The 18,446-nt window shown below is 38.0% G+C and overlaps 1 protein-coding gene across 2 annotated transcripts in view; it reads left to right on the forward strand.

The window, feature by feature from the left end:
* RSPO2 (R-spondin 2) overlaps positions 1–18,446 on the forward strand; it is a 99,990-nt gene that overhangs the window by 60,227 nt on the left and 21,317 nt on the right. The window contains exons 3-5 of one of the 2 annotated variants that reach the window (XM_050305911.1): positions 565–708; positions 1,400–1,588; positions 2,388–2,451. In XM_050305911.1, the coding sequence (XP_050161868.1) occupies positions 565–708; positions 1,400–1,588; positions 2,388–2,440 (386 nt within the window). In that variant the 3' untranslated portion in view covers positions 2,441–2,451. Of the gene's footprint in view, positions 1–564; positions 709–1,399; positions 1,589–2,387; positions 2,452–18,446 lie in introns of those variants that run through there. The other variant, XM_050305900.1, reaches the window with a different exon arrangement.

Raw genomic sequence — 18,446 nt, forward strand, 5'->3', positions numbered from 1 at the left:
CTTCAGTTCTCACTTCTCAATTTAAAAATCCGTATTTAGCAGATAAGATTATATTTCTCCAGTGTTTTTAATATTAATTTTGCCCGTTAAAGTTACTACAATGGGTTCTGGTCTGTCTGATGGAACAAGAAATTTATTAGTTTAAAACTTCTCTTTCATTTAGAAGCAATTAGGACCTCTGTCATGGATTTCAGTGAGGTTGCAAGGCTGTTCTTTTAGTATGTACATACAACTCTTGTGAGAAGTATGGTATAACATTTTAAGTGTCATCTGTTTGGAAATGTGCTAATCAGACACACCAGCAGATTTCTCTGATCCTTCCTGAGTGCTTTTGAAAGTCCAGTTTTGTGAAGATGATGCCAGAAGATGTGGAGTCTTCATATGGGGCTGGCTTCTCTTTTGTAACTTTCAAGTGGAAGGAGGGAAGCAGATAGATTTCAGGATGTCAGTATTCCTCATTATAGCACTTATGGCTTTGCTATTTTATTGCTTAGTAAGTCCCCTCATTTTTAGTGTTATCCTAACTTTCCTGTCTCATTGTTCCTTATGATCCTTCTGATTCAGGGTGCAGAATAGAAAACTGCGACTCCTGCTTTAGCAGAGACTTTTGTACCAAATGCAAAACTGGCTTTTACTCGCACAGAGGCCGCTGCTTTCGAGGATGCCCTCCTGGATTTGCAGCCTTGGAAGAGCTTATGGAATGTGTGGGTGAGTCTTCTAGCACAGCAGTGCTGCTGATGGCTGGCCATGTTCAAATATGGCACTGTTTTTAAGGTGGTGCTTAGTATTTCTTATCAGGAAATATTCACTAATGAATTGTGTCTTGATTTCTTTATTAGTACTATTATTAAATTTTTCTAAACTTTAAAATGCTGTATTATTGGGAATGCCACTCTGTTGTGGATCAGAAAGTTCTGTCCTTTAAATTGTAGAATCACCTTGTATGAGGATTTGTAACTCAGAATTCATAAGGTTCCAGGAATTCTGTCAGACTCCTTCTTTCAAGAGTATCTCTTGCATTTCATTATGGAGAGGACCTGGAAATGTGAACTTTTGAGCTTTTCAAATCCATATGACAACCAAATAGGAGTTATTTACTAGATAGAGAAAAAAATAAGTCAATCTCATTATTTTAGGGGCGTTTTTGAATATTTAGAATTGACATGACATCTATATGTAGAGTTTGATAGTCTGACTTTTTTTTTTTTTTTTTGCTTAGGTTGATGCTAGCAAAAACATCCTTCCATGTTCTGTAAAAGATTTTAATTTTGTTTCTGATTTTTGCCTGTTAACAGTAAAACTTTCAAGTACTGCTTCCTAACAGTATACAATGTAATTAAAAAAAAAAGAAAAAACCCAAACAAACCAGAAGAATTACTTTTTTCTTTTGCTTTATCAGAAGGCTGTGAAGTGGGTCAGTGGAGCGAGTGGGGAACTTGCAGCAGAAATAACAAAACTTGTGGATTTAAGTGGGGGTTGGAAACAAGAACAAGACAAATTGTGAAGAAACCAGCGAAAGACACAATACCCTGCCCAACCATTGCAGAATCCAGACGGTGTAAAATGGCCGTGAGGCATTGTCCAGGAGGTAAGTGTAGTCCACAAAAATCTTTGTGAGCTTTCTTTAAATAAAATCCTATTTTTAACTTACAAAAAGACCTATTTCATCCCAGCTGAAGAGGAAATTCTGTCTCTGTTCAGCCAGCCAAGGCTGAAAGGCAGGAATACTACTTCAGTCCTAGTCTGTATAGGAGGACTCCAGGATAACTCTCAGTTTGGGAGCGATCAGTCCCTTGGGAGACTGTGAAACTGTGTTTTTCCTGGCGTGGTACCAAGGCTTTTTCAAAGAGGTGCCTCATGGAAGAACTGTAACAGGTCACAATTTGAGCTTCAGCATGAAAAACATACTGATGGTGGAATAAATGTTCTGCACATGGCAGGAAAGATTATGATTGTAAACCTCTCTGCAAGTGGCACATACACTGCTGGTGTGATGGGTAAATTAAAAGAAGTTAGTTGTACGTGGCATTCTTAGCTGCAGCTGTAAGCTGAAATATGTTATTAATTTTGAATATTATAGATCAGGACCAAACTGTTGTAGATGTGATACAAGGAGAACTGTGATAGATACTAAGATTTTCAGCATGAAACCAATTTATGGCAATTACCATAAGTAAATAAAAAAACATGCTCAAATTTCTTTATCATGGTGTTCTAAGACTTAAATAGTGATGCTGACTTGAAAAAGGAAATTGAGTTTCAAATTTGTGTTCTGTTTTTTAGACCCCAAAGTGGAGACACGTCACTGGTAGAGAGTTTTTATCTTTTTATTTGAAGTGTTTTCAGTTGTGCATCCTGAACACCTAAACAGGTTTCAAAATTTGTAGGAGAGGTGGATGATCAACAGATGATGAGGATGCCATTCCTTTTGGAATCATAGGCTTAAAGAAAGATGCAGGCTTGAATGGACTCCAAGACATCTTTAGTCCAATCTCCTGCTGCTAACTGGGTCAACTGTGAGATCAGACAAATAAAAAAGGAATAAAGGGTTGAAGAATCCTGAGAAAAGCCATAACCTGATGAGTAAGATAAATCAGAAACAGTCTTAGAAAAGGTACCTAAGTAAGTTTGCTTTGTGTTTTGGGATTGTTTAAGATGTCTGTCTTGAACATTCTGTCCACCAGTATGTGTGTGTATTATACATAAAGTTTTTAGCTTACAGACTAAATCTGTGCAAGCTTCATTTTTGTCTCTATGACCCTGACACAATCTGGAAGAGTATATGAAGTTGATTTTCTATGATCCAGGTTAACAGTGTGTTATGCACTCTGCCTCCCAGTCCCATTCCCTATAGTCATACACCCATGCACACATAATGCATTGTCACAGTGGTACTGGGGTGCATTGTACACGACAGTTGATCTGCAGCCCAAATAAACTTCACAAAGACATTTAAGAGTGAAACCTACAAAGTAAACATCTCTATAGGACAAAAAAAAAAGGAAAGGTAAAATGAAGGCTGATTTGGCCTGCTGTGGTGTCTGTGTCATGGTATCTTTGAATGTGAGTCACCTGCCTCTACACAACGTAGCTACGCTTGCCAGTGCTTGCAGCTTGCTGAGTGTTCCAGTTGCTTCTGACAAACTCCAAAGCCCAAATGGGGTTAGTGATCAGATCATTTGAGGAAATGTTTTACTGCTACAATTAAAGGAAATAAAAAGAGCCCATGTGAAGTTCTACAAAATCTCTAATCAGTATTTTGTTTCTTTTGTTTTTTCCGTTCAAATGCATGAAGTTTAGTATGCCTTGCAGAATATTCTGAAAATTCTGAGAAAATTTCAGAATGTTCTCAATTTGACATCATGTGGTACAAATGTAGGCATTTATATACCCAGTGTGTGTAGAGGGAGTTATTTCATGGATTCAATGCCCAACTTCTTTATAAACTTTGGGCAAGCTAGAAATGTGGGTTTAGTCTTGATAATTTAGTTAGATGCAAATTATTCAAATTGTTGTAAATAGTTTGAGAGGTGTGCTTAAGTACATCTCAGATTTATCTTTTGAAAGGCACAGTGGCTTTCCTAAGAGGATATTTATTACCTAGTCTGTATCAAGATCTTTGATCAAATCTCTGCATTTTTTTTCACTACGTATCAGGAAAGTTTTTGCTGCAAATACATATTCAGTGTGAAAGGCTTGTAGCACTCTTTCATGTGCTGCAGTAAATCCTAGAGATTACAGTCCTCTCCTCCCATGGTGTGGAATCCCCTGCATATGTTTTCAGAGGTAAAAATAAATATGTTTAAAAGTTCAGATTTGAACTCTCCACACTGAATGCCAGTGCTTAACCACATATGTGCCATCATATAAAACACCTCCCAGAGTATAAACTCCTTTCTCTCTCCTAAGAAACTCCTGGGAGAGAGTGTGTTAGTGGTGTTTTAAGTGCCTAGGGTATGTCTTCCCCAGATCTGGTTATCTCTGCAGGTGAGGAAGCCACAGAGATTGCCCTGTGTAAAACTCCTGCTTTGTAGTATGTTTAATTACTGCTATATACAGGACTGGTCTAAGATCCCATTCCTTTGTCACATTTTAGTTAGCAGGTTGCCCCATTAGACACTCAAAATGTTTTGTTGCTTATTTAATCACTGTGACGTGGTGGGAAGCAGAGACACTCCTTACAGAGAAGCTCAAATGAGGCAGGTCCTGGCTGCTAAAGAAGAGATTCTGTGTCTTTAAAAAGATATGGTGTTTTCCTAATGTTAGGAATTTTGTAATTGAGCTTTTAAACTGAGGAAATAAGAGAAAAAATGTAAGGTTAGCACTACAGGGAGGCTGAAGAACCATGATCCCTGTAAATGTCAGTTGAGAGGCTCTTAAATCCTTTCATCCTAATGTTCTCAGTACAGAAACTCACACAAATGTGGAGAATAAGTATTGGATTATATAGCTAAGATGATTGTAGATTGTGATGGATTAAACTGAGCACAGGAAATAAGGATATTTTTGGTAGAATAGGGTCAAATAAAGTGCTTTTGTCACATGCTTTCTACTTTGGTACATTTTCAAGTTACTATTTTTGATCCACACTAAAGGAAAACTTCCGAAACAGATTTTTACATATTTGCAGTAGGAGGTGAATTAAATTCTGTGTTGCTGCTAAGTACTTCAGTTGCTACCCATCTGGCCATATGGCTGTGGTACAACTCTAGTTGATGATGAATTCTTTATCCCTTTCCCAGTAATTCCCAGTATATCCAGAGATACCTGCTGGAATGCAAGTGAAAGATGATTTCACTGCTTTCCTACTGAAGCCAGCAGCAAACAGCTTGATTGATTTTACATTTTTTACTTAGTGATATTTTCTTATTGTCAGTAGTAATTGATTTAACTGTTATTACCATATGGAAATGTCCCATTTGTGTGTCTGTTAATGTTATGTACGTTACCTTGTGGCTTGAGTGTAACATGACTCATACTATGAGAGGTTAGATTTAGAGAAAGGAGATTTGGATTGTTCAGGCCACCTCCTACCCATGCCGGTCCTTCCTGGTAAGGAGTTTTCTCCTCTTTAACTCAAAAAGTAAGAAAAGCAGAATTTTTTTAAAAGAGTGATTGTGTTAAGCAATGTGGAAATCAGCAGGCAGAAATGTTCAATAGACATTAGACAATCTTGCTGTCTTGATTTTTTCCTATATATTTACTATAAATATTTTATTTTATCTCCTATTTTTATATTCCTCATGTTTGCCTCAGTAATTTCTCCTCTTTTGTTTGTACATTTGGAGAACCTGCAGGTTTCTCTCATTTGTCTTATTAAATATTACACAAGCAAGAAAAACAGATCTCTATTTCTTTTAGTCTTCCATCAGACTGCACTTCTTCAAGCTGTCTGCTACATGAATATTACTCTATGTCAAATTCTATTACTTTTGCAAGCGCACATTGCTGGCTCATGTCCAGTTTCTCATCCACCAACACCCCCAAATCCTTCTAGCTCACCAAAACCTTCTGTTCCCCAGGCTTAACAAACGCGGTTCCTTCAGTCTCTCCTCACAGGACAAGCGCTCCAACTCCCACCTTTGTTGATGATGCTGTGCCAAACTCTGTCAATATCTTTCTTAAACTGTAGGACTAAAAGCTGCATATGGTATTCTGTATCTAGTCTGATGGATGTTAAATAAAGGGAGATGATCGTTCTCCTTAATTTGCTGTCAGGCTGTATTATCAGGTCAGCAGATTGAAGGAAGTGATCACTGCTGCCAGGGCACAAAACTGGCTCACATTTAGCTCAAGTTTCATCAGGGCCCCTCAGGTCCTTTCCAGCAGAGCTGCTCCCAAGCCAGTCAGTATCCAGCCCATATTTGTTCAGGGATTACTTCCTTCCCAGGTGCAGGACTTTGTTCTTTGTTGCATTTCCTGAGGTTCCATTCAGCTAAATGAACCTTTTCTTCATAAGAGTGAAATGAAAAAATAAAAAAGGTCAAAATAAATGTAGCACCAGAACTTAGTGATATAATCTTTGTCGTCAGGCAGTTGATCACATTCTTTTGAGCTTTTTGATATATCTACACTGTAGTACCCAGTGCTGAAAAGTTTGTAAGCCAGGACTCTTTTCAGACCTTCATTTATACATTGTACTTGTAGTCTGTCTCAACACACAATACCTACAAACACTGCCTGCCCTTTGAGAGTCAAGGCTAGGGCTTTCTCTAGGTGGGTTGCAGTAAAAATAACCCCTTTTTTGTCTGTCTCGTATTGGTCATGTTGTGTTGCCATAAGAACAAATAGCCTAAGTGGCAGAGGTTTGGTCCAGGAACAGCAAGAACCGTTGCCTCCTCCGTGAGGACAGTCAAATACTTGGCTAGACTGGACCAGTAGACTCTGTAGGCATCACCCTTGGAAGTTTCCAAGACCTTACTCGACAAACCCTGGAAAAACTGGTCTGAATAGTCTTGATCCTGTTGAGAACAGGTGTTTGAACTGGGGACCTGAATGATTCTGTGTCTGAATGGCAGAATGTGCTGTGGGTTTAGGCTGAAAGAAGAGTGTTCATCCTATTTTGTCTTTGCAAAATTTCTGATAACTTCTGCTCTCAAAGAGAAGTTGGAATAAGTGGTTGTAGGGAATAGGAACAAAACAAATCTTTCCTGTGGTTGTTATAGTGCTGAGATATCTTTATTTGACCCATTTTATTGTTTTTGAAATTATATGCAGAGTATGTGTAATGTTTTGAATATAAAGGTAACTGTTGTTTCACGCATTTCTGAGATTAGCCTTAATCAGCTTATTTTGAAGTGCTGATTTCTTAATTTATGTGTTGTTATTTGACCTGTTCACTTAATTGTCTTTGGCTGAATGCTACACACTTCTAAATTCAGAATCATGCATAGGATCTAAAAGATCCATAAGCACAATGGGCCTCTATTTTAAGTTAATGCACTATAGCAATCTAAGAAAACATTGAAAGACCGGCAATAGAACTGCAGAGATGCAGCTATAGAACTGTATTCTAGAGTTGCTATGGCTTTTCAAATCTTAAAGAAAATTCCAGTCTAATTTGTGGACTTTTTTAGATAACTGAGGATTTCATTCTGTTGTTAAGTCATGACATAAATGTATGTGTCAAGTTAGAGATAAAAGAAAATGATCCTACTAAAAAAAGGTTGTAAATTGATGCATGATCTGAAGAGGAATGGTAGCAAACACAAAGAATTGTGGCTTTGGGGAAGATGCCAAGATTTACAAACAGGTCTTACTGCTTTAGTTAGTATTTCATGAATCTTGAAGACATTAGAATATTATTTACCACTGTATTACTAAAATTTAGGGTGTACAAGACTTATCAGTAATTTATATAAGATTGTAGTACATAGAATTTACAACAATATACTGTCATTGCCTACTGCAGCGCTCTGTTATGTTTGCAGTAGCTTTTTTTGTGCTCGCTAGACAGGTAGAAACTGCATTAAGTGTAGCTCCACTAAGTGCTGCCTCTGCCAGAGTACTGATATCACCAGTCAGGCTTGTCTCCTTGATGCACTTTGTGTGTGTCATCTACACTCTGGCCAAGAAGGCTTGGCCTTGGATTGCCTGAAAATATAACCCATAATTTTCAGTTACAAAGCATGACTCAAAGCTTTTGAAGGAAAGAAGGAAAATCCACTTCAGCATCAGTTTACAAGGAATAAGTCCACCAAAAACACTTAGGTGCACAGTGCAGGTTGGAAAAGCAATAGTAATGAAAAAATGTTTTTGTGAGTATTTTAGTTGATGGCCATTCTGCACATTTTGTGATGGAGATAGTAAGTGGGAGCAAGAAAGGACAAGATAATAGTCCAATGTAGTTTGGAGGCTTTCCAGGAAACAAGAAGCATTTTATAGTGTGGCTTAACCCTCGGAGCCTGGCATGCTTGTTAGTACATTTGTTCAGGAAACAGGCTTTTGTCAGCTGCAGATTCTGCTTGTCTGGATTGTCAACATCTGCTTCGTACAGAGAATGTTGTGCTGTGAGTATTAAAATATGAGTCTTTTTCTGTTCTTTAGCTGATCACATTCAGAAGGGACTGCAGCATTTGAAAACTAATTGTAAAGGAAATCTAGACCCTGAAGAAAATGAAACACAAAATACTGCTCACTGCAGTGAGTCTGCAAATAGACTACATATTTTAATTAAGGCACATAGACAAGAGCTGTAGTTGTATCATCAATAGTCAGTAAGTTTGTACCAGGTTCTAAAAAGACTGCAAATGTTTACATCTCTGTTTGGTAATAATAAAAACAGTGAAAATTTAATCATAAGTAGTTTCAGGTTGGAAAGGACCACAGAAGGTCATCTAGTTCAGCCTTCTGCTCAAAAATCCTGAGAAAATCAGGATTAGCTTTTACTCTAACAATTCTAAGACATTAAATATTTTCCCTTTCTTGTCATAGTTCTATTCCTCTTCATAAGCTTATTTCTGAAATGATGATTTTCAAATTATAGGGGAAAAAAAACTGTTTTCTTTTATTTCAAAGTGGAAAATATAGAAATGCACAGGAAATCTGTAGTAATGTTTTCATGACATTTGCAGTCATTGACAGTTAGATGTGCATGCATGCATCTACCTGTACTGGAGCACTTCTATACCTGATGCCTCTTAGATTTGCAAATAAAAGTGTACCTCTCAGCTGCTAGCATACTACCAAAAAAAAAAAATAAATCAAGAAACTCTGATTTTTTTTTTCTACATTAAAATATATTTTCTATATAATAATAATGGCCAGTCTTCGCGAGTGAAGATCCGGGGAAAGTCTTTACACCTTCCAGCCTGCGCATTGGATTTTTTTAGGTGAGACACAGCGTGTGCAGAGCTGAGCCCACCCTTTAATCCTAAGGTTCATCTGCCGGGGCCAAGCGAGCTTGGACGGTGGCAGCGAGGTCCTTAGGACGTAGATGGGTTGCTAACGAGCCCCACCTGCCCGGGAGTGGCCCTGACCGGGAATTGAACCCGGGCCTTGGCGCTGACAGCGCCGCGCCCTTACCACTAGACCACCAGGGCCACTCCCATTTTCTATAATCTTTTTCTTAGAAACAAAAAACCTATACTGATATTTCCTTTGCATTTTTCTTCTCTTTTTTTGAGCTAAGAGAGCATTCCATGTGCATTTGATTCATATTCATTAAAATGTGGTCAAGTATTAACTTAGTGTGACTTTAAAAAGTAGCTGTTATTTTTCTATTACTTTTTTGGGAGCAATCCATTCTGTAGTTGTTTTCCAAAAGGAAAATGCAATCCGATTAGACTCGTATTTAAAGAATAGTTAGAAATAGTTTTTGTAAGCCATGTAAGCTTGAACATCAGTTCAAGGAGCAGTTATGTTTAATTCTGAAACCAACTGCTATCCATCAAGGACCAACATGAAAATATTGGAGGAATGTCTCCTCTTTGATGTTACTAGATTACATTACATTGCTTGATGATGGAGGTGGCTCTTGAAGCTCTGTGAACAAGATATGGCTGTTGACTCACCTTCCTCCTTTTTCTATGTGTTTGAAATCAGGTCAGTTAAAATAAGTGGCTAAGCAGTTAAATGCTCTGAAAAAATATCATTGCTTACTGAAAATAACCCTTCTGAGATTTAGGTAATTTAGGTAACCCAGCTTTTGGGTTTGTATTTTCCTTGAAAATAGTACGGTTGATCTTGCATGGGAATTGAGGCGGCTTTTTAATAAGTCACAGTGCTCCTACAAAACTTTTTCTGTTTGTGTCTGGATAAATATTACTGTGCATTTCAACTAAAATTATTAATATTTGTGGGTTTTTGTGAATATGGTGAAATAATACATTACTTATATTTAAGCCTGTAACTTAGTTTAGATAGATATAAATGGCCTAAATTTCCTGGGAGTGCTTTTGTAATGAAGTGTGGTTTTGGTTTGCTTTTTTAACTAATGGCTCACATTTTTAAAGCTTTTAAGAGACTCCATTCTCTTTGACTGAAGCAGAATTTAAAAATGCTTAAACTAGAAATAAAATCTGTCTAAAGTGACCTTTAGAGGGTACCTTTCATGGCATTAGCAAAACACTTTTGTGGAAAAGCATTGTTGTCATCTGATTATTTTTTCAGTTTTCCTTCTTTAGTACTGCTGCCCAAAGTGTAAATACTCCTTTTTAATTAAAGTAATAGGAACTATTTTATTGGGAAGACCTTTCTGTGGCTTTTCGAATCGTTAAAAGGTTGTATGCGCAATTTATTTATTGCCATTATTATATCTTAGACCAGAAAAGTACTTTCAACATGTGTATTTCCTTAAGTATACCGTATTTCAGAAGTAGCATGAGTACTGTGTGATGCAGTGTCTCCTATGGGAGTTATCTGTTTTTAATGAATAACTGAGTGTACCAGAGTGTAAATCCTCGTAAATGATCAGAGTACGAGTTAGAACAGTCTCATGGCAATTATACAATTCAGGGTTGTTTAAAAGCACTGAAGGAAAGCCAGCTGCTAATCCACATGGAAATACAAATACCAAAAAGAGCTGTAGCTGATCCAAGTATACAGATTGAATTTGTCCAAAAAAGGTACTTGAAAAATTTTATTGTACTTGCCCTTAAGAAGTAAGTCCTGTTGGTTCTTTGTCTTTTGCTCTTTCTGAAACTACAATCCACTTGTAGGAGGAAAAGCCATATACACGCTCACTTCTGATTCTTGACAAAACAGCTACGTTTGTACGCTTTAGTGTCAACAGTTTCAGTCACAGCAGAGAAACCAGCAAACACTCACCTGCCCAAGATTGTATTTTCCTCCCGTAGGATCAATCAGAAGGGCACAGTTCTGTGCATATCCTCTCCCAAACCACAAGCCTGAGTATGGCAGGTCTGGAGAGCCATCTGCTTCAGATGTGGCATGATTAGAGAGCAGTCAGCCTCCCTCATTTTTTTAAGGATTCAGTAGGGCTTTTCTTGCACAGAAGTCTCTTCTTAAGTAATAAATCTATTAGGCTATGCAGATATTATTTGTTTTCACAGCATTGATACAAAGGCCACAACCTGACTGTTCTACAGTCTTCCCAGGCATAGGGGTGAGGCTGACAGGTCTATATTTCCTAAGGTTCTCCTTTCTATATGTTTTCAAAATGGATACAGTATTTCCCTTTTCCAAGTCACCTGGTACTTCACCTGACTACCATGGTTTCTTGAAGATCATAGAGAGGGACTTGGCAACTACGTCAACCAATTCCCTCAGGGCTCTGGGGTGCATCTCATCAGGTCCCATAAGCTTATGTATGTTCAAGTTCCTCAGGGGGTCACAAACCTGATCTTCTCTTACAGTGGGATGGACTTTGCTCCCTTCATATTGCAGTCCATTCATCCAAGAGGTGTGAGAAGGGAGGTTGCCAGTGAAGACTGAGGCAAAAAAGTTGTTGAATACCTCAGCCTTCTCCTCATCTGCTGTTACCAATTTTGTCAGTTTTGGTCATCAGGGCAGTACACTCTCTTTGACCTTCATTTTCTGGCTGACATACCTGTAGAAGCTGTTCTTGTTATTCTTTGCATCCTTTGCCAAGTTCAGTTCCAGCTACACCTTGGCCTTCCTGACCCCATCTCTACATAACCAGGCAGAGTCCCTGTAGTCTTCCCAGGATACCTGGCCCTGCTGCCATTGCCTGTGTGTTCCCTTCTTGCCCTTTAGTTTGACTAACGGGTCTTGAGTCAGGGATGTTGGTCCTTGCCGTCCTTTCCTGGGATCTTACACCTGCTCCTCTGCTCTAAGGAAGGCATCCTTAAAGTTCTGCCAGTTCTGCTGTGCTCTCTTGTCCCTGAGGGCAGCTTCCCAGGGGGTTCTACTAACTAGTTCCATGACTAGCTGGAATTTTGCTTTCCTAAAATTCAGGGTTCCAACTTTACTCTTTGCCTGACTGATATCTCTCAGGGCTACGAACTCCATCAGTGCCTGATCATTGCAGCCCAGGCTGACTGCAGTCCTGATGTTACTGATTAGCTCACTTACTTTCTTGTAAGTAACCACGATCATACTCCTTGTACAATACCAATGCAAATTAAATTATCTCCGTATACATCACCCTTCCACTTGCAATAGGCTAAGAATGTATGTGCAGCTGATTAGAGCTGCTTGGCTGTTGAGGTAGGAACTCATTACACTGCTGTAACTTGTTTGATTGTGATGGCCTGTCTGTACCCTTAATAATAGTTTTCTTGTTCTGGAGAATAATTTGAATGCTCTGTGGCAATCTAAGGTAGTCTAAGACAGGAGCCTTGTGGATTCAGGCTGAATTCAGCAGAAGTTGTTTACTCCTATCCTCCAGCCAGAGGGGGCAAATGAAGAGGGTAAAGAATACAGGAAAGAGAAGGAGAGAGGAAAGAATCTGAGAAAGAGTTATGGCTTCTTCCTGTTCTTTGGCTCTTTAGGCAGAAAAAAAAATCACAGAGGGACATGTGGGTCCTAATTAATAGCTTTGTTAGCCAATAGTAGAAGGTAAAGCCTATCCACACTTGCTGATTCACTGATATTCTAATGTATATTAAAGTCAGACACGCAAGGTGCAATTCTAGAGTGATGATGCAGAAAGTCCTCTCTCTTCAGGGGCTCCCAAGCTGGTGCTGCATAAGGTAGCTCAAGAAACAGGAAGTTTAAAAGTGAGCGTAGTGCTGTGCAGGAGTTAATGACCTCTGCTGAGAGACAGCATTTATTGGATCTGGCATGGTCAGGTCATGAGGTACTATGTTTGGGATGAAGAACTGTGATTTGCTATATGGGTGCATAGCTCAAGAGTGCTAACTTGAGGGGCTCATTCCCTTGTGGGGTTTATTCCTATGTAATTATTACAGAGGAGCTCACAATAACTCTGGAGGAGGACATTACTCAATTCATAAATACAGCAGCTTCCAGTATTCTGCTGCAAGCCAGCCAGATTGAATTTAATTACTCTGAACCAGACAGCTACAGGAGTGAAGGGGGAGTGCCAAGAGAGAATATGTGAAGGAACAATCTCCCCAGCTGCTCTCACTTGATTGAGTGGCCACCAGTGTTAGAGCTAGGCTGTAGTCAACTGCACTGATTTTTTAGTTATGCTGTGCAAGTCCTTCATAGAATGCTTCTAGATATGTCTGCATCTTTACCTTTCATGAGCAGCACAGAAGAAGGGGAATGGTAGAAAAGAACTGCTGCCTTTTTCAAAACATTAATTTATTGTTGCTTGGTTTGGCTTTTTTTCCCCCCCCTGTCTTTTTAGAGCTTTCTGAGATAACCTGAGATAATTTTCTTTCCTATTGAAAAGTTTGGACACTACTGATTCCTGTAGCACATTTTGCTTTGCACCCTAGAGGTGAATGCAAAGAACTTCCTTTTGAACACTTTGAATTCCAGGTTCATTCTGAAGAACTACAAAACTTATTGCAGATAATGTTTGCTAAAGTGGTGGAAATGTGAGCAAAGGAAAAGAGTAATAGAAAGCAAGAATTGCTCATGATGAACAGTTGATCATTCTGCATTGATTTTACATGGTATTGTACCCATTAAAATGGATAGATTTAAATAATTTTCTGGGCACAGTCTTAGGAATGAATTAGCCTAAAATGAGTAGTAACATGTAAATAGCAATGCAATATCATGGAGATATCTCAGTACTGTACCTGTGTCAGTATAACATTCTGCACCAAATGGTCAAGCATAGAAGCAGTATTAATGATGATAGACAAAATACTGCACCATATTTTTGGTTTCCAAAGGGGCTTCTTTATGCCTTTATGCAGAAAGTCCTCTCTCTTAAACACATTTATTTTATGTGTATAAACTAACACAGTTCAGATTTTTAAACTAGCACTTCAGATTTTGAAGGGGCCCAAAAGTATGATCTAAAGTGTCCTCCACTGAATTACTATTCTACATAATCTTTGCTATTTAATGTGAGACTTCATCAGTTTGTGTTTCTTCATAGAGTGTGAATCAGGTAGAAGGCTAACAGACTTCAAATGAGGGCTAAGTTTATACAGCCTTACACAGCACCTTCAAGTTTGAAACTTTAACCTTATGTTGTACACATCTGTTTACTGTGTAGAAATGTTGCAGACACAGCAGCAAATGTTTAGATCATCCTTAAAGACTGTTCTTGTAGAACTTGATTAGCTTGGCGGGTCATATATTTGTTCATTTTAAGCCTTTGAACTCAAATGATAATTTGTTGGTTTTCTATGAGCATTCCATGGCATTTTAGCTGATCACACACGTAAGTGTGATGACTTCCACGAAGCTGATACCAAGTGGGAGGTATCTTGTTGCAAAGAGCATCAGCAGTAGGACACCAAAGCAGGTACTTTACAGCATGTCAGATTTATTAAAAACTTCAAGAAGTTCAGACAAGGGGCATGACTTGCAACTCAAACATAGGTGCTTGTAAGATCATGTAAAGAGCACAGGTATTTCCAATTACATTAATATCCCATGTTAGCACCACAGCACATGTTAGAATGAACTCCTGATGAAAATGGTAGCCAGCTCTTAAATTATTCTACTTCTCCATCAGATACATATGCAGAGGTCTTGAATGAGCTGCCAACTGTATTTATACAAAAAGTTAAGTACAGTAGAAAGGGTACTGTAAAAATTGTCAAAATTTGTTGCTTAATTCATTGCTTTTAGTATTGCACAATGAAACCTTAGCTTTTGACTCGACTTAAGTGCCAAGCAGTTTTGATCAGATAGCTACCCTGAAGCTAGATTGCATCTATCTTTAATACTATAGTATCTTCAATACTGACAAAGCTGCTACATTTGTCTGCTACTCGACATGGCAAATGTCTAAAGCGTTTCTAAAAAAAAAGGTATTTATAAACTACCAAAAAGACGGTTCAATTCCAGCTTTTTATTTTTGCCCTGAATTTATGGACCAGATTATTTTTTACCTCCTCATTTACCATCTGTTCCTTATAACATCTGAAATAGAAGAAACAACTTCTGTAAGGCTTTCCAAAGCAAAACCACCATTTGGTGAAATATAGAGTATAGTTTTAAGCATTGCAAAAGATTGTGCAGGAGAGAAAAAAGTCATTTTGCAACTCTGCCACATAGCACTAGGAGTGATATATGAGTAGGACTATTTGATTGTATTTACAACAGGAAAGAAGAGATTGTATTTGATAACTGATGGGTGAAGAAATTTCTGGGCCATAAAAACTCCACAGCTAAAAAAATATCTGAGCAATTCCTGTGTCAGGCTTCAAATCACTGCCCTCATTAGGCAACTCGAATAGCTGGTGGAAGGTTTCTGGCTAAGAGAATATACTGTGGCAGAATAAAGGGAGGTGAGTCTTGAAGCAAAAGGAAGTTGTTATCAGGATCATTACAGACTGTGTCAGTGTGATAATACAAAATTCTGACATTCTGATGTAATGGTCAGAATCAGTTTTTCATAGTCATTGTGGGTGCTTCTATATATATCCTGTGCAGGAGATATGAATAGATGCTATCAGCTGTAATTTGCAGCACTTGGCACGTGATTATTCTGCCACCAGACTTTCTTAATTGTCTCTGCAATCCAATGCCAGCTTGAGTGTAGGCTGCAATAATACCTCTTTTGAGAGCAGGGGAAGCCAGTGGATCATGAGCCCTACACATATAAATGGAAAAATCCTGGGAGATAAGGTTCACTTTTTTTCTCGCAGCTGTGGCAAGTAAAAAGAGAAGAGGATTTATCATTTCTGCAGAACTCAGAAATAGAAGTGGCCCAAAAACCAGCAAAGTGTTTTGTGAGAAGGTTTATAACATGCTGAGTATTTCTTTCAACTGGGCTTTTTAATTAAGTAAGTAATTGTTCTTAAAATTTCAAGCTCTAAAAAGGAGTTGATTCATACATCTTTCCCAGAATAATGGTTTTTTTGGGTGGAATATGTTGTGAAATAATAATATATTACTTTTCTCTTAGTTTTCTTCCAAACATCTGAATTATTTTTTTCAGGGAGATAAAAGTAATTCCATTTCTTTAGAAGGGAACATTCTCTCCCTTTTATTACAGTGTCCTAGGTTTAGAGTGTCTCAAACTGTGACTCAAGTTTATAAAGCATTCACCTCCAAGTTTCTGGGGGGAGATAGTTATCTGGAATAGGTCAGTGGTGTTTTATAGATCAGTTCCTGTTAATCTCTCATAGCATTGACAGGTGTGAACTTCTTGATGGTTGTTGCCAAAATTCAGAAGTTCCATCAAAGACAGCAAAGTTTCATTGCCTGGTGGGTGTAAATAAGAGGCAAATCTGTCTGTTTTGTAATCATTAGTTGTTCCATGAAGTAATGGGACCTCAGAACTTGAAGTGAATATAAAATAGCAGCCAGTGTATAACTCACTTCACTGTGCAGTTTTAGAACTGCTCTAATTCAGTGAAGGTTTTCCTAGAAGAAATTATTAAAAAATAAAACAGGTATATACTTTCTCCAACCAATTGTAGGTAGAGAATAGAATATTTAAATAGCATTGCTGAAGTTGGAATTATAACTGCCTGCATAGCATATCCACTTTGCAAAGCTGGGAGCAACATGTTTCGAAACAACCACTTAAAAATGATTATTCTTTTTTAGACAGTTGTCCAAGTCAGCATCTCTGTATCATCTTTCAGGGCTATTAAAAAAGGGTGTGGATCTGTTGATAGGGGTGCATTTTATTTTTCTCTGTGAACCACAGTTTCATCTAGTTGTAGAATTAACTGTGTAAACTCTCTGAAACTGGTAGAGGCTTCATGCCAGCTCACTAGCAGTTGAATTGGTTTATTTACCTTTTGTACTTAAAATAATTTTTCTAATGGCCTTTTTCTGAGACAAAAATAAGAGAACAGGGGAAAACCTTCTCAGTAAGAACAGTTTGACGTGCAAACTTTTGTCTTCTCCCTCAGTCAAAAATGACTGATTTTGTAAAGACACTTTTCCCGGGAGTGAAATACTGATACTGTCAGTGTGGCCGTGCTTCAGCTGCCAAAGGTACAAATGCCCTGAAATCTGTTAGGGTATTTGTCCCCTGTGGACACTTTGAGAAAGCTCAGGTAGTTCCTTCCACAGAACTCTTTGAATTGTGAAAGTTCCTGTGTAACACTTGCAGGAATTGTTATAAAAAGGCTTTATCTTATCACTTCCTAAAACCGTTAAGAGGATAAAGTAGTAATGAAGACATTAATGGTAGTTCCCTGTATTGCGTTCTTGTGTAATTTTGTCACCATTTTCCTGATTTTTTTAAGCTCAGCTGCTGGAAGCACCACATAATAACACTTTTGATGTTTTAGCTGTTTTCCTGCTCTTTGTAGCTGCAGGCATAAGTTGGAAAATATGGTCACTTTGAATGTTTCAACGCCTTAGATTGAATGAAAATCACTGGAAATTAATTATTGCATTAAAATCTAGTGGTTTTAAATTTTACTTGCAGCTGGCTCATGATTTTTGACTCAGTGTGGTTGTCAAACTTTCACCTGACATCCAACTCCAAAGGGAACATATTTAAAGGTTCTGGTTTAGAGTTTGCAATGTTTGCTAAAACGCTGTCTCATTTAGGTATTCACGTGAAAGGTCTGGTTTATTTCTGAGTGAAAACATTTGTCATGTAATTTGTGAAGAAAAGAATGTCTTGTAGGACTGCAGATTTGTTTTTCATGGTATTTACATAAAACTTAGCAGCAAAAAACCGAGTGTTATTAGTGAAGGCACTCTCCAATGCAATGACCTAGCATACTAATTTGAGAATATTAGAAATTCATATTCTCTATTAGGTTGTGAAAAATGAGCTAATGCAATGCATTGTGACTGACCAAAATAATAGCTGGTAATTTACTTCCTTGGTTTCTGTCAGCAGTTTCATTTGTCTTGAATAGGTATAATTGTGTGTCCAAAAAGAGATTGCACTAAACCCGGGTTCGATATAGTCAGACTTTCCAAATCCTGTATTAAGGACAGCAATTTCCTGCTACAGATAAAAATACTTCAGTCTTCAGTTATATTTGCATTTGGCTGGTAAAAAGTAGCTTTCTTTTAAAAATGTGTTACTTGTGGTCTTCAAAGCTGAGTTGATTGAAGCTATCCTGTTACATTAGCGTTCATGTGAATGTGGTGTTCAGCTGAGCCAAAGTTAAAATTAAAAAAGCTCATTTTAAAGGGCCATTGAAGGCTAGTGATGTCATCATGATACCACACGTATGGGATTTTGAAAATGAGCACCTTCTGATTGTTTAACAGTCCTGAGCTGTTGCAAGGTGAAAGTGTGGGAGGTATCAAGCCTAACCCATTTTACAGAAAATGAAGTGATAATAGTTACTGTCCTTAGCCGAATGACTCAGTAGGAACTCAGAGAAACATTGTTTACGCTTGGCAGAAGTTAATACTAAACAAGCTCCATAATCTCGTTTTTGCTAGCAAACATATTTCCCCATTAAAAAGGAGCTAAAATGTACTTATGCTGATCTTACACTTCT

Source organism: Myiozetetes cayanensis, unplaced genomic scaffold (assembly GCF_022539395.1).
Source record: "Myiozetetes cayanensis isolate MyiCay16 unplaced genomic scaffold, myiCay2020 scf1, whole genome shotgun sequence".
NCBI lineage: Eukaryota > Metazoa > Chordata > Aves > Passeriformes > Tyrannidae > Myiozetetes > Myiozetetes cayanensis.